The sequence below is a fragment of the Adelges cooleyi genome, unplaced genomic scaffold (assembly GCF_023614345.1).
Source record: "Adelges cooleyi isolate 19-005CV unplaced genomic scaffold, UGA_ACOO_1.1 ACOO_flye_CR_arks_rails_tigmint_CR_PRNA_108, whole genome shotgun sequence".
Lineage (NCBI taxonomy): Eukaryota > Metazoa > Arthropoda > Insecta > Hemiptera > Adelgidae > Adelges > Adelges cooleyi.
In genome coordinates this window covers 15,323,152-15,338,943 of record NW_026095761.1, presented here as the reverse complement: position 1 = coordinate 15,338,943, position 15,792 = coordinate 15,323,152, and the positions used below count along the sequence as shown (strand labels likewise).

General features: G+C 27.5%; 4 protein-coding genes across 9 annotated transcripts in view; 3 read left to right on the top strand and 1 right to left on the bottom strand.

Annotated features, from left to right (window-relative positions):
- The first annotated feature begins 260 nt into the window (after positions 1–260).
- On the top strand, positions 261–3,336 carry LOC126844131 (uncharacterized). 2 transcript variants are annotated; one of them, XM_050582016.1, is made up of 4 exons: positions 261–549; positions 1,811–1,966; positions 2,467–2,557; positions 2,817–3,336. In XM_050582016.1, the coding sequence occupies exons 1-4, from the start codon at positions 352–354 to the stop codon at positions 3,038–3,040; spliced, it is 669 nt and encodes a 222-aa protein (XP_050437973.1). In that variant the 5' UTR covers positions 261–351; the 3' UTR covers positions 3,041–3,336. The 2 variants fall into 2 exon arrangements, with proteins under 2 accessions (XP_050437973.1, XP_050437963.1); XM_050582006.1 differs by having other exon boundaries at positions 1,811–2,299.
- Positions 3,337–6,106: 2,770 nt separating this feature from the next.
- On the top strand, positions 6,107–7,986 carry LOC126843766 (uncharacterized). Its single transcript, XM_050581518.1, has 6 exons — positions 6,107–6,205; positions 6,418–6,627; positions 6,730–6,834; positions 6,901–7,119; positions 7,478–7,645; positions 7,749–7,986. Exons 1-6 carry the CDS (start codon positions 6,116–6,118, stop codon positions 7,908–7,910), a joined length of 954 nt encoding a protein of 317 aa, XP_050437475.1. The 5' UTR covers positions 6,107–6,115; the 3' UTR covers positions 7,911–7,986.
- Positions 7,987–8,960: 974 nt separating this feature from the next.
- LOC126844548 (uncharacterized) lies at positions 8,961–12,293 on the top strand. Of its 2 annotated transcripts, XM_050582832.1 has the most exons (8): positions 8,961–9,170; positions 10,019–10,135; positions 10,331–10,540; positions 10,609–10,719; positions 10,952–11,152; positions 11,257–11,382; positions 11,861–11,896; positions 11,971–12,290. In XM_050582832.1, exons 2-8 carry the CDS (start codon positions 10,034–10,036, stop codon positions 12,076–12,078), a joined length of 894 nt encoding a protein of 297 aa, XP_050438789.1. In that variant the 5' UTR covers positions 8,961–9,170; positions 10,019–10,033; the 3' UTR covers positions 12,079–12,290. The 2 variants fall into 2 exon arrangements, with proteins under 2 accessions (XP_050438789.1, XP_050438797.1); XM_050582840.1 differs by lacking the exon at positions 10,609–10,719 and having other exon boundaries at positions 11,971–12,293.
- Positions 12,294–13,641: 1,348 nt separating this feature from the next.
- The window catches only part of LOC126838291 (protein tramtrack, beta isoform-like), a 41,249-nt gene continuing 39,098 nt past the window's right edge, over positions 13,642–15,792 (bottom strand). The window contains exon 7 of one of the 4 annotated variants that reach the window (XM_050572632.1): positions 13,642–15,550. In XM_050572632.1, coding sequence (XP_050428589.1) covers positions 14,895–15,550 — 656 coding nt within the window. In that variant the 3' untranslated portion in view covers positions 13,642–14,894. The remainder of the gene's footprint in view (positions 15,551–15,792) is intronic. The other 3 variants (XM_050572623.1, XM_050572614.1, XM_050572605.1) reach the window with 3 other exon arrangements.

The following is a 15,792-nucleotide window of genomic DNA, read 5'->3' as shown; positions in this document are numbered from 1 at the left end:
TAAAAATATATTACCATAAATATAAGATTGTTTTGAACAAAAAGTATTTTTGGTTGCCTGTGTCGTACTAACAAAAGGAATTTACGACATATTATGCTTTATCTATAAAACCTATTTAGTCTACGTATTGTTTGTGAAATACTAATATACATTCGGTTGCAAATAATAGACATAATTTAACATAAACAATTGAAGCACACCTAAAAATATGGCAACTTACTGTTGTTTTATACGAATTTTGCACTGTATGTACAGTGTGCTTAGTGTAATGTGTCTTTTACAGTAGATTTATTCCATATGGTTGTTTTATAGTTGCATTCGATTTTACATTTTACAATTTTTTTAATTTTTATGATGAGTGCTTTTATTATTTTATTATGCATACAAATAGCTATGACGGTGGATCTACCGAAAAAAAAACCGATAGATCCACGGGAGATAAAATGGTCCGCGGTGGGTCCATTACAGGCTGATAAAATAAACACTCATGATCCATGGTTGAGCAAAAGCTTGTGGCATGAAGACGGTCGATTTAATTTTACAGAAAAAGTAAGTATAATAGTGTTGGTGGATTGTGTGTACAAATATCTTAGTCCTAAGAGAGACGTAAGTTATAAAAATACCCTAAGTCTCCTGTCTCGGGGGGGGGGGGGGGTATCTTTTGTTCCGAAACATCGCTGAACTCTCCCAAAAAGAGTTTGAAGGACATCACTTGATTATGGTTTTGATGCTCTGTGTATTTTCACTTGGTTCTTTCACGAATATAAGGTGACAATGGGTCTATTCATACATTTTATATTATATAACAATTAAAAGTATTTACATATCAAATGTTTATTCCATAGGTTAATTGAAATTCGTTTATTTTAAACATCCATTCTTTAAAAAGGAACCACAACTGCAAATGTTTTATACAATAAACGATATAATAAAATGAACCCGAAACGTAAATCCTAAATTCGAAGCGCGTGACATTACAATTCCTGCCAAGTGAAAATTGAAAAGCTCAAATCTTTTTTTCTGGTAGAATTACAGCATAACCAATACTTTTTTAACTACAATGTGAAACTGTATTAGCAGATTTCGTTATCATATTTGTTTTATGCAATGTATTATAGTAATAAACGTATTTACGTCAAATATGTTAAATTTAAATTAAAAAAATAAAAATATATTACAAAACACTTGTAGAGCATCCAAAATATAACACAATGTACCTTATTCAGTTTTCATAATTATAATATTTATTTTGTCCTACAATGTTTAATGTTTTAACTATTTGTGTCATGAATTAAAATAACGATGTGTAGTTGAAAAAAATCAAAAAGTCCAAACAATTTAAGTTCTGTCATTTAGTTGATCATATTTTTTTAGGTTTGGGTCAGTTTGGTTATGCTAAAATTTTTACTATAATAAAACGAAATGTATTTCTTTGTAGGTTAAGCTTTTCTAACGTTATGTGTCTCATATATGTATGAAAGTCCTACTTATCTTTTGACGAAACTTGCTGCAATAAAAAATAAAAATACGTTTAATCCCATTTATTTATATCTACTTTCATTTAATTTATTTATTCGAAAAGCAAGTCAAATGCATATTATTATTATAGTTCCACTATTATATTTTTTAGTTTATCCTTAAAAAAAAATTGTAAGTCCTTAATTTTAATTTCATAGGAAAAAAATAAATATTGGTTATATTAACAGTCCCACTTTCAGACCCTAAGAAAATCTCTAGAAAATTAGTACCGGCTCATAATATGAATCATATAGCATAAATAAATTTATACTTTGTGGTGTTTTGCAATTAGATTTATGAAATTGATAGAACGGACAGTTTTAAACGAATGCACATACAAGATGATATTATGAGTTACTTGCCTGATAGTCCGTACAAAGAACCAGGGAAGCAGTTATCGACAAATGTGGAAAAAACGAGCAATAGCGGCACTAAGGAACTTAGCGAGGTGGAGTATTTTAAAAATCCTGCCCTCTGCAGTTATAGTCGAGCCATCTGCCATGATAAGAGTGATGTGTCGACCGAAACAAGTGCAGAGGATATCGAAACAGACAGATGGTTCAATCCTGTGAACGCCAACTGGCAGCAAAAGTGGATCATTAAATTAAAATTACCCTTTAAACATTTTGAACCACACGATATCATTGAGAAAAAAAAGCTCAATTCTTATCCTATCATCAAAACTATCGCAGGTGACGGCAACTGTTTGTTCAGGTCGCTATCCTATTGGGTTACCGGCTCGGAAGTCCATCACAGGAAAATGCGGAAGCTTATAGTTGATGTAATAAATTCATATCTAATTACTTAAACAAAAAATGAAAAATATTTTCTAAAATCAAACATTTACTAGGCACTGGCTACGAAAATATATAGTTAATTAAAAGCTTGATTTTAGTCTTTTTAGTTACTAATTTTTGCACTTTTTAATAGTTCAATAACTTTTTTCAGTTTATGAAAACGAACAAAAGAATAAAAAAATATTTTAATGGACCTACCAAAAGGGACAGGTATTTAAGTGAAACTATGATGGCTAAAGGTGGTATGTTATTTTTTCAAGTTCTATTTTACTTTCTGGAATCGAACTAAATTTGGTTATTGATGTAATAAAACCAGCTAAAAATATAAAAGCATAAATATTTTTTTTCAAAATAAAGTCCTCCTCTGTAGTTTTTATAACGGCGAAACTATTTACTTATCCAAATAACTGAAGTGAAATTCGGGCATTGTCGACGATATTACCTATTATTTTATAGCACCTTAATATGACTAGCTGTTATTGTATAACGGCTATTTTTTAGGTCAATGGGGAACCGAAAATGAAGTAATTGCTACAGCAATGTTATTGAAAACTTCTATATACGTCTTTGCCACCCATCTCAGAAAGTGGATACTGTACAACAAGGATATTGAAAATCAAAACAAACCCGGAGAAGACGAGATGTGTATTTATATACGCAATCTCAGGGAATTACACTACGACGTAGTAATAGATATTGGTAATAAAGAAATGTACCTACACTGAGTTTTACATTGTAATAGTTGAAATTTTAAATTTCAATAACAGTAATTATTTGTGTTTAAACGCGTACGCATATATTAACGGAAATAAACGTTTACACACCATAGATAAATTATTATCCATATATATAATAAATATTAATTATAATGTAAAAACTGTAAACATATTTAAAATTATATAATTATGGTTAACTACATTGAAAAATTAAAAAAAAACACAATGAAATGTTCATAAAGGTCGATCGTTAAAGTTATTGTTAAATCAATTACAAAAAAAAAAAGCATAAAATAATTGTCACAGGCGTGCCAGAGACTAGTCACAGTGAAATATATTATTTTGTAAATGTTTTTTTTTAATTTTAAAAACTTCTAGAAAGTAAAAAATTATACATTTTTAAGCCAATTATAGATAAAATAATTTGCAATTTAATTTATATACTGAGCTTATAGTTTATACTAAGTTTACATATCGAATATTATTTAATTTAAACATTTTTTGTCACTAACATTTTTTTTCGGGAAAAAAGAGAAAAACATACTTGTCAAGAAGAAAAAAAAATGTGTTTGGTATTAAATAAATAAAAAAAAAAGGTCTTTTTCTAACTATTTATACTGAATGGTTTCTGAAAAATGAATACTTAAATTATAAGCAAATTGTAATGCTAAAGCACATTTACTAATTGAACGAAGGCGTTAATATTTTGTGTCATTATATCTTGGTGGTTATTTTGGATGGGCACCGCAGCAGTGAACGTTTTGTGCCCATGGACTCAAAGTTATCTTACAGTTTTAAGTCGAGTAAAGGAACTACAAATGGATATATTGAATATTCCAATTACGTCACGTTGACTTTACATACTTGCGCTTTCGCAGGGTGGGATTGAGACATTCGTATCACATAGGCTAACGAAGAGATTATTTTGCAATTTGTATAGTACCAGCCACACAATTATATTTTTGCTTTTTGCATTTATGTAGTAAGAAGATAAGAGTTGTATACAATTTGTATCGTTTTTACAACATTCAGATAAATTATATCTTTCGTAATAATACACACGCGACACGCACTAACCTGAGTACCAAAATCCAAATTTTGTATTTGAACAAACCACATCGAGTACGAAACTCGTGGCGGGCAACTAGTTAATATTGTAAAAGTTTTGCATCTCTACCTCTCTCCATCGAAATTTTCTATGATAAAAATAAAATGGCAGCGTAAGGGTCAGCCAATCAAATTATTTTATTTTATAAAGGTATTATGTTTTTATCGATAATTTAACTGACCGTTTAAACGACCATCGACGACGGTCCGTCGTTACTCGTTAAGTGTTAACCAACTTCATAGAAATCCCGACTATAATAATAATACATACACACACACAAATAACTTAAACACGTGAAAAAAAAATTTATTATATGCCTGAAATTTAAATTTTTCCTGTGCTGCGCCGTTGGGTTTTACTTTCTACATAGATTAAATTAATTCGCACGTGTGTCCTATCAACCATAAATTTCGAGGGGAGGGGGTTGAACCCCCAAAATCTTCTCCTATACCTATATACGTCATTGCTAAATGATATATTATTTTATCCGTCTACCTCGCGGCTCGCCTCGTCAGGTGTTAACACAATTCATTGAATTTAAAGGATTATTATAAAACGTACCTATATTGTTTTTGCTTCCATGCAGACCTGTGTAGGGTATTCCGTATTGGTTTTATAGCAATGTGCTTTTTGTGACAAGAAACACAATAATTGTCTTCCTGTGGCGTACCGCTGTGGATAACTTTGCCCAACTTTTGTTACTTCTTAATGTGCTGGCTTAAACTTATAGGTTATGCTGTATTATATTACTGTATTCGCAGAATCGCATCAAAGCGTTTGACTGTGATGGAATCGCTTTTAGATTTAATTATTGCATTGACCCAATTTTGCTAACTTCTTCTCTACAGAATGTTTCTCTTGATTTATACTGTACTTGGTTTGGACTGTGCTGGTTTGAACTGTTAAGGTTTTTTGTGTCCTGATCAAATTTATAATGGATTTTTATTTAATGGCGGCTTCCTTTGACTGCCAGAATAAGCATTTTATAAACTACTAATGTTATTAAAAATATCATTCGCTAAGCGTCCCAGTGCATTATAATAAACTAGTAAGTATCAGTATTAAAATTTAAATATTATGATTAATTAACTAAAATTTATAATTTGTATAATACAGTGTAGTGTTCATACACCAATACCTAAATAATATTTTGTTGTGTGTTATAAAATTATTTCATAACAATAATATTATGTCGTTATCACTTGTCGTTTCCGTACTAAGTACACAGAATAGATTTAATAATCAAATTCGATTTAGTGCATTAATACATTAATAATTGCTATGCATAATCCGATAAACGATAACTTTAAATTGTAAACCTAATAGCGCAAAAATGTAAAACCAGGGGATATAATATTATAATTTATAATAATAAAGATTATGGAGATGATAAGTACAGAAGTCGTACCACATTAAAATACAATACCGTAATGATCGAAATTCGAATTTCGACACTATGCCTACTGCCTACTTATCAAAATAACGACAATGAACAATTTGAAACACTATAAAAGATATTAGTCGTTTTGTAGCGTTAATTTATCCATAATGAGTAATAACGTGGATAAAAAAAGAATATTGTCATTTGTCCGTTTTCCGAGATAAGATATAAACCGTTAGCGTTTATTATCATAGTTTAAAATACTAGGTATATGCCATATATATATATATATATCATATTTCTATATATATGACATTGCTTTTAGCGCTAAAAGAATTTATTGTGATTTGTGTGAGTCCGTTGCTGTTTGCATCTTCAGTCGATACTGTTAAAAATATTAAACTATGATTTCCGTCAGTCGAGTTGAACCCATTTGAACGCTGAAATGTGTTGATAGCTCTTCTAGTCCGTTCTAATTATTAACCCATTTATTTTTCTTCCAACATCTTTTTTTTTTGTTTTATTTACCTATATAGCGTTTCTGTTTTGTAAACAATTTTTGTGTAATTAATAGTGGATTATTTTTAAAGTCAATATGGAAACACCGACCGTAATATTGGCGACAAACAAGCGTTATTTCATCGAAGACAAGTTTCTATTCGTTGACTGTATCTTTGACCATAAGGTATATTTTATGAGACCATTTCTCATGATGGCAGCGTTGAGCCTACTAGGCCCGTTAAGCTACATGATGATGATTTATTATTATGTTATATGTTTTAGTTCTTACTCGAAATACAGTAGCAGTCTCTGCTTCTTAGGTCTTAATGTGGTCATATTGAATTAATGTATAATACTACCCCTTCACGCATAAAATTATATTAATTTTTTTATTAGAGAATAAGGCCAATGCTCAGAGATTGGGTTGGATTATACCCATGCGATGAAAATGTACAACTCGACGAACCGTTGATGTTCGAATATGTCATGGATCACCGGAGAATAGAAGGAGAATGTTTTAAAATCAAATTTGTCTCGCAACTATTCGCTAAGTACATACATTGTTCTGGCAAATATCGTTTTATCTATGTCAATTCTTATTTCAAGGTAAAGTTAAAACTAATTTTATGTTATCTACTACATCTTAGAAAATGGTTTTTTTACTATATTAGGTTAATGAAATTGACGTACATTTATTATGATTTACAGATTATTGCCACCAGTAACCCCGTTGAGTTTGTCCATAAAAATGATTGTAGTTGTAACATTGCACTAACTCCTACAAACTTGATGGAACAATTAAAAATTGGACAGGTTTGATACAATTTTTACTTTGTTTTTTTGACTTGTTAGTCAAATTATAATATGTTACTAATTTAGGACGTGGATTCAGTATACCAACAATTAAAATGTCTAGAAGCTCGACTACGTGATTATGAAGAAGGAAAAAAGAACGTAATGCTATTAAATGAGCAGTTGGTAGAAAAATTAAAGGAATGTGAAATGCTACGATCAAGGGGTGAAAAGTTCATTGATGGCTTATATAGTGCGCTTGATCAAGGAAAACCTGTTAAACTAACAAACTCTAATGGATACGCTGTAAGTTTTAAAGTTTTGGTATATATTAATTTTATTCTATCACTTACTTAAAGTAGCATATTAGTTTTTAAAATTAAGTTATCTTGTCAGATAATTATTAGCCATTAAAAATTACATAACGTTTTGAGTTCCTTAAAGTCATTTTTGGAAATGACTTTATGGAAATGGTCATTTATTTAAACAAAGCTACTATACAAATATGGCCTAAAATTTATTTTTTTGTTGTTTTTAAACAACTTTATGAGTCATTAATATTTATAAAATGTATTTATTCATCCAATGTCAACATTATTTATTTATAATTGGTAAATATATTTTAAACATAATTTTATAACTAACATGTTATTCTGTTTTATAGCGCTGGATTAAACGCATGCGTAGTAACGAAATCAGAGACCATATGATATCAACTAAAACTGTCAGAAATGATGTTTACTTGACAGCAATAATTAATACACAAGAACAAGCGTTGCAAAAATTACAAAACGTCAATAATGAATTAAGAACACAACTTACACTATATAATGTGAGTTTGAAATCTATTTTATTTAACATAATCAAAAATGATGTTATTGAATATTATTCAAGTCTTTATTTTTCATATATTAAGTAGTATATTTTTTTTAAAGGAAGAACCAATTAAAAAGCATGAAAACGAGACCTGTGAAACTGACGATGTGAAAGCTATTATTCATGTGAAAAAGTTTAATATTCAATCTACTCCTGCGCCATTAGTTAAATTTGTCGATTATACTAATTTAAAAAAAACTGCTAGTGATTGTTATGGTTAATGTTTTTTTGTTGTATCTACCTGTTTTTTATCGACTTAGTTATGGTTCCTGTTACTGATTTTACATTTTAGTTCAAATATAGTATTATTATTATGTACCTAATGAAAAAAAAAAGTTATTTTTATTCACAACATTGTTACCTAACTTAACCTGTTCAAATATACAATACTTAATCTAAAAAAAAAAAAAGATATGCATCAATATTTTTGGCGCATGGTCAGTATATCCTGAATTTGTTTATAATTGATTGAATTTATTGAAAGGTATGACACAATTTTGTAGGAAACAGAAGATTTTATATTAGAAAAACAGGAAAGATGAATGGCGTGTCCTGACATAAACGTTTTCAATAATTAAAAAATTTTAATTCAAATATATGTTATAAAATCATTTTTTTTTCTTGAAGTATAAAACTACCTATAGGGACTTTTTGGTTTTTTTAGAAACGTCTTGTCAATTTTAAAATACTATCCAATTTTTGGGTAATCGGTTTTGCTGACCAGAACAAAAATTTTTTAACTCGATGATAGTCAATACTTTATACTTGGTATTTTTTGCAGACCCCGGAGTTGCTTAGATTAAAGTTTGAAATTTAATAAAAAATTATGAAGAGCAGACAAAAGGGTAACTTATAAAATCATTATGTATAACATGTATGTAAATAGTTATACAAACTACATATTTAAACAATAAAGAAATAATGACAGGTCGATTACCAGTTTAAAATTTAAATAAATATTTTTTATGAGTTTTATCATTTAAGTTATAGACAAGAATACGTGTGAGAATTGTTGCAAAATGATCAACGGCCAACGCTCTAAACGTAGGTATTACGTTATAAACATTTAACAGTAAAGTGTAAACACTAAACTGTAGTCTATCAACGAAAATCAAAAAAAAAATGTATAATACAAATTACAAAATAATAAAAAAAAAAAATTTATACTTTACCATAGACCATGTAACTGGTTAATGTTTCTCAAGCAAGGATATTTTTGTTCATATCCGTTAAATTTTTGATAAGCTGACATACTTTCCAAGTCTGAACGCTTCTTGGTTGACAAATCACACAAACAATAAAGCTTAAACAATTTATAATTTTTAAATAATGTGTGTTGTGTAATTCTTAAATTACATAATGATAATTTGTATGTTAAGTTCATAAGCTGCAACTTAAACTAACTAGTTAAATTTGATTTAAAGAATTTAATTAAGATTTGATAACGTCAATTCACATTTATATAGTTGTAAAATACAAAGGTAAATTTTTATTTTTAATAACGCTTTTCACAAATCTTTAATAAATTTTTTATTATGAATCGAAGGCCCTCCTCTTTTATTGTAGGCTTAATAATTCTCAGTCTATCATGTATTCAATATTAATTGAGCCCTCATTTATAAGTCTTGCCTTTGCAAATAAACAAGACAATATAGGAACTAAAAAATTATCATTATTTATTTATCATTAATATGCAAAAATTGCCTTAAAATAATATAATGATTATGATTTATGATAAATGATAAATCATTTTGATGCTATAAATAGTACAATTCAATTTTGAAAATTTAGAAACCCTATTTACAAGACATTTTCTTAATAAGGTTGAAATAGTAAGATAGAGTTGTTCAAAATTGAAGCTCAAGATCAATTCCTTTTTGTAGTCTTTACATGAAGTAAATAATTAGTTTGTCATCAATGATGTATTAATAGAATAAAAACTAAAAACTAAAATGAATGTTAAAAATATGATACTAAAGTGTATCAAATTCTCTAACACCATTATTAGTTTTTACATATTTCATATACAATAACGATGTCGCAGTTGATTCTTTTATTGTATAAGTATAACAGAACTTGTTTCGTTTATCAATACTTCTTTTTACACTATTTAAAATAGTTATTTTTGTCAAATGTTTTATACACTTAAGCGATTATGTTTTAAGAAAATTTGATAAAACTATCTTGAATGACTATAAACTAATGTTTATCTCAACTTAATACTTAATGTTTATTTAATTTAATATATTTTAAAAATATTAACCTGAAAGCATAAAAATAAATTGTACCCTTGTGTTTTGAGGAATAATATATTTCATATGGTTTCCAGTGTGTCATCTATTGGATGTTTAATATGGAAACTAAAGACGATTGTGTTTCATTTATAATGAATAAAAAGTATTTTTTAGAAGATAATATTGAGGTTTTCTACAAATTTAATAATAAGGTAAGTAAAAAAATAGTCTAACTTTTTTAAAAACAACTTTGTTTGTTCATATTTTAAAAATGTATGCACCTAAAAATGTTTGAAAAAAAAAATGAACCTAACGGGTAAAAGCCTGTGCTATAAACAAATGTTTGATATTCAGTTTTAATTAGGTACAATAGGGACATTAAATAGACATATTTATCATTTTTCCAGTCTTTGAAACCAAAGTATACAGATTGGATTGGATTGTACGCGTCTAGTAAGGAAACAAATATAGAAGACTTTGTTGCCATTGAAATGGATTTACAAAGTCACTCGCCGACTAAAAACGGTTTATATTACACTATTTTTTATGCTATTGAGATGAAGAATGTAAAATGCAACACTAAATATGAATTTGTTTATGGAAATAGATATAAGGAGGTAATATATATATTTAAATTATTATTATTTATTTTATATTCAAGCTGTTAAAATTTACTATCGAGTAGATATATGGAAAGAGTCGTCCTATCCGTTTTATCCATAAAAATGACTGCATGTGCGCTTCAACTATATTGGAAGAAAATTCAAAAACCAATTTGAAACAATATGTTTCTCAGGTTGTTTTACAATTATTTTATTATTGTGCTATAATTTTTATTTAGAATTTCAATAGTTTGTTGCTGTTGTAATTGAAAATTTAAACTCAAAATATTTAAATAATTAACATCATTATTGTTTACATTTGTTACAACACAAAATAAATTCTAAATATTTTGAATGTTTCATTCGGCTACGACTTATTGTTTTTGATAGTAAATTTATAATTTATTACTTATAAATATTTTTTAGGATTTAGTTAACTCGTTATTTGAGCGTATTTCAAAATTAGAAGACATTATAAACAACTCGATAAATGAAGTAACTGAGATGGTGTCAAACAATAAACAGCTAATAGATGAAGTTATTGAACAAAAAGCCATTATTATGAAGACTAATAATGCGTTGAATGATTTATGGTATACAAACGAACCTGTCACTATGGATAGAGATGTGAGTTTCCTTGTGTTTAACTATGTATAAATATAAGTGGTCAATAAATCTACTGGTATGTAATCATATTTTTCAATAATTAATCCTGTTAAGATATATTTCAGAGATGGATGAAGTCTTGTACAGATATCGATCTCAAAATGTATTTAATCGAAAGTCAAGAACGTCTAAAGCAAGACTTGATCGATCAAAATGCTTGTTTTGAAAATATGTTGGCATCTCAAAATAAGGTTCAATTTTTTTTTTAACTTTGACAATTTTGATATGTTATATAGTTGTACATTTTGTTGGGCGATAAAAATAAGTAATTATTTTCCATATTTTCAAAATTCTGTCAATTATGTTTTTAAATTTTTTTAATATTATGTTGTAATATTGTTTCAATGTTCCAAAAATGTTATTTATGAAATATCGTATAAATGTTTTGAACATATCTGTAATAACTAAATCACATTTTTATATTTTAATTTTTTGCTTTTTGGGTTATTTTTATTAATACCATGTGTAAAAACAAAAGTAATGATTTTTTTCTACTTAAATAAATTATGATTGAAAAAAAAAATTGATTTTGAATGAATAAATTATTTATTTATTCGGTTTGTTTTATACAGTATTTCTTGATGTTTATTTAGTTGCTCCAATATTTTCAAGTATGTGTTACTGCTATGTTATTATAGTCTTAGCTAAATTAATTTATGTTTGTTTTAGGCCATTAAAAAAACGATTATCTCTACAACAAATATAGTAAGTGATTATATAAACAACCACATAAAAATATTTTTTATAAATCATAAATATACATTTTTTTTATATATTAGGAGCCGTCAGTTTTGTTAGATTCTACATTTGTAGAAAGTGGTTCTGTACAAGAACCGTCGATGGCAAGTATTGTTTTTATTGATAGTGAAGGTGACCTATCATTATAATTTATACTTTTTTTTTTTAATAACAAGAAAAAATGGATACTTTTATTCATTTGCCTTATTTTTTTTTTTTTTAAGTAAACACGGTTTTGAAAAGCAGTTTTTGTTTTTATTAAGTTTAATTGTTATGTTTCTAAGCAGTTATGTAACAAGTTTTTTTTTCTATTTTTAATTCGAACATAATTTTTGTTTATCTGTATACAATATTATTAAATATTTTAAAAAGAAATTGACAATTATATTCTTATTATACTTTCTTTATTTGTCAAGTCAATAAATTACTGAAAAAGTTGTTGGCGTTTTTTCTTGATTATATGTATAAAAACAACAATTTTTTTTTCAACTGTAAAAATATTACAATTAACCTGAGTAGACTTAGGGGTAAGATCAATGATAGTAACTAAAATGGATCCAGAAAAAAAAAACAAATTTACAAATATCGTTAATTTATTGCTTATTGAATTAAAATTAACATATTCAGTTATTACATAAATTAATGATTTTTATTTTATTATTAAGTTTTAATTAACTAATAATTTTACAAAAGTTGTGTGATTTTGCTTTTACAGACATATATTATTGAAATATTTGCCTAATCCCTCACCTTAAAAAAAGAAAAAAAATATAACTTCTTAGTGACTTTAGATAAAAAACAGAACATAATATAGGAATGAAAAAAAAAATAATAAAAAAGTGTTATTGCTTAGGAAAACATAACAAAATCAAAATGACTAATAGAAAAATACACACAGCATTAATATACATCTACTATAAAAGCAACAACAAAATGTCAACACAAAATTATTTTTAAATTTCGAAGACATATTACAAATAATTATTGTAATAATTTTTAAACTAATATATTATGAAATAATGGAAACAACATAACGCAACAATTTTTGTTTTTTTTTTGTTTTTGAGATGAATTTGTAAAAAATTGTTTAAACACGTATTTATAAACTAAAATAAAACATTTAAATTATTATGTATAAATAATTAATAGCTCTATGTCTAACAGTGGTTAATCAATATTAACAAATTTAAATAATATGTAATATACAATGTTACATGTTTAAACATCATTTATTAAAATAATCTAAGAAAAAAAAAAAGAATATAAATATATATTTGTTTAAAAATGGTAAAATAACGAATATGTTTAATTAATAATCCACAAAAAAAAACGTGGTTAATTGATTTAATCATGAATAATTAATTATAAATATATTTTTTTAAATTAATTAAATTATAAACATAATAATATAATATGTGTGAATTGCACGGTTGAATAAAATTAATCAAAATAATAATAAAAAAATTAATAATAATAACTAATTGTCTACATTGTACCCTTCTATGTATATATAACAAAAATAAATAATTATTAACACACACACACACACATTTATGTGTGTTTGTATATAATATATTTTTACATAAATATTAAAATCAAAACGTTAATATATTTTGTACAAATTATACAATATTATTGTAAAGTATTACTTATTTTTTTTTTTTTTATTTAGTAAAAATCGAGTAATGTTTCAATAAATAATCTTTTAATTTTGTATTTTTTTTACACAAAACTGAAGCAAGTATAATTACAATAAAGTAAACAATAATAATATTAATATTTTGATAATTATTGTATTTCAATTCGTACACATAATTTAATATTTATTTTACAATAGAAAATAAATAAATCGCAGTTATTATTTAGAACGACGAGAGTTTAACCTATGTTCTTTCTTTTTATTATTATTACTATAGTATATATTCAGTCTCAATAACTAACTGGCCTTTATGGAGTTAAAAAATATAATAATAATTAACTTTTTCAGTCGTGATCGTTTTCAATTAATTGCATGATTTTGCAGACCATTATTTTAATTTTCTTTAAAAATCTATAAAATAATATTTTGGTAAAAAACCATTAGCGTGTTTTTTTTTTAATTGGTTAATTTCTGGAAACATATTGCACAATACCGCCTACCTAAACAATCCAATTATCTACTTACCAAAAAAAAATCTCATTTAAATATTTATCTAAATCAAATTAATTAATCAGCACCGAAATTTTTTTTATTATTATTAATTTGCAAATAAATAATGAAAACCAATTGAAGTTAAAAATGCTGGATATTTTAGATTTTTTTTTTAAAGAAATAAAATGTTTTCCTACCAATTACTGTCAACAATACTCCATGTTTTGAGGTATTTGACTTATTATAGTAATTTATTTGCTTTAAATTGACACCTCGTAAGTAAATATTTTTAAATTTGTAATATATATAATAGGTATATATACATAGATATAAATTTGAATAACTTGTTATTAATCAAATGTACAGTATAATAGTATTTTATTAAGAAAAAAAAAACTAAAAGTCAACAGATATAAACGATACATAAAAATGAACAGGTAATCAAACATGACTTCATTATCTGCCAAGTTATAAAAATATAATGAAATAACGTAGTAAATTGGTCAACAAGTTTTAATAAAGAATGAAATAAAATATCCCATAGGTTACGTCCATCGGTTGTTATTTTTTATTATTATTATTATTTGGAAGACTTTTAGAAGAGACCGACAGCCATTGCACAACAAATTCTACTTGATATACAAAATATTTTTATATATAAACGCCAAACTTTTTAACCGCAATATCGTGGATGGACAATAAGTAAGTAACATTAAGGAATTTTATTGGTCACTATAAACACGATTTTTTTGGTGGCAACAATCAACGACGGTGGTGGTGGTTAAACGGTAACAGGGCTGCTAGGGCGATCGACGACCGATGAACCATGCACGATCAGGGTGGCAATAAGAACGGCACCTGTGGATAGTCTATCGCTTTGGGCATATAACACTCGTGCACAGTCTTCATGTGGTTCTTCATCTTGTCCGGCCTGGAGAACTCCTTGGCGCACACAGGACACGGGAACACTTTGCGCTGATGGCCTTCATGGTACAGGAACGCGTGCCTCTGGAAGCTGTACTTGTTTTTGAACGTTTTCAATATGTCCGTCTTGGCGCACTCCAGGCACTTGTAAATGCCTTCAGACACAGTGGCGTACCGAAACAGGTTGAGACCGCGGACGGACATCTCCGTCAACTGTTCTGCCGGATCGCTCGACGACGTTGCCCTTCGACGTATCCGCCTCTTCACCGGCGCCCTTGTTGACGCGGACGACTGTTGTTGTTGTTGATGCTGCTGCTGTTGTTGTTGGTTTTGAGAGGATTCGTGTATCTGTCGTTTTTCTTCGTCCAGTGCCGTCTGTAACTGTAATTTGTAACTGGACGTGTGCTGGGACACGACCAACGAGAACTTGGACTTTTGATCGGCCATAGCGGCTGCCGTCCAGTTGGCCAACGTCAGTCTAGCGTCGTTGTTGTTGTCTCGGTCGCCGTCCGCCTGGTCGTGAACGGTACGTGTTAACAACTTAAGCATGTTGGCGTTGTGAATGTCTGAAAATATTTTCAATGACAATATTAGATTGATTAAAGCAAATTTTGTTTAGGTTTTTTTTTAACGATTTCAATGAGCATAGGCGCAACTAATATAATAAACAAGTTCCTGGAAACGAGACAGGTGCAAATTGTCGGCAGAGAAGGTGAGGGTATACTAAAAGGCACAGTGGCGTATCCAGGAATATTTTTTTTGGATGATATACTATATTAAATGTTTAATATTTTATTATTATTAAAAG

Bases quoted from the DNA above. Each gene is read 5' to 3' on its own strand.
- LOC126844548 (XM_050582832.1), top strand. From the start codon at position 10,034: ATGTTTAATATGGAAACTAAAGACGATTGTGTTTCATTTATAATGAAT. The intron at 10,720-10,951 runs GTTGTTTTACAA...AATATTTTTTAG, and splicing joins TGAAACAATATGTTTCTCAG to GATTTAGTTAACTCGTTATT. The intron at 11,153-11,256 runs GTGAGTTTCCTT...GATATATTTCAG, and splicing joins CTGTCACTATGGATAGAGAT to AGATGGATGAAGTCTTGTAC.
- LOC126843766 (XM_050581518.1), top strand. From the start codon at position 6,116: ATGGAAACACCGACCGTAATATTGGCGACAAACAAGCGTTATTTCATC. The intron at 6,628-6,729 runs GTAAAGTTAAAA...TATGATTTACAG, and splicing joins ATGTCAATTCTTATTTCAAG to ATTATTGCCACCAGTAACCC. The intron at 7,120-7,477 runs GTAAGTTTTAAA...TCTGTTTTATAG, and splicing joins CAAACTCTAATGGATACGCT to CGCTGGATTAAACGCATGCG.
- LOC126844131 (XM_050582006.1), top strand. From the start codon at position 352: ATGATGAGTGCTTTTATTATTTTATTATGCATACAAATAGCTATGACG. The intron at 550-1,810 runs GTAAGTATAATA...TTTTGCAATTAG, and splicing joins GATTTAATTTTACAGAAAAA to ATTTATGAAATTGATAGAAC. The intron at 2,558-2,816 runs GTATGTTATTTT...GCTATTTTTTAG, and splicing joins AACTATGATGGCTAAAGGTG to GTCAATGGGGAACCGAAAAT.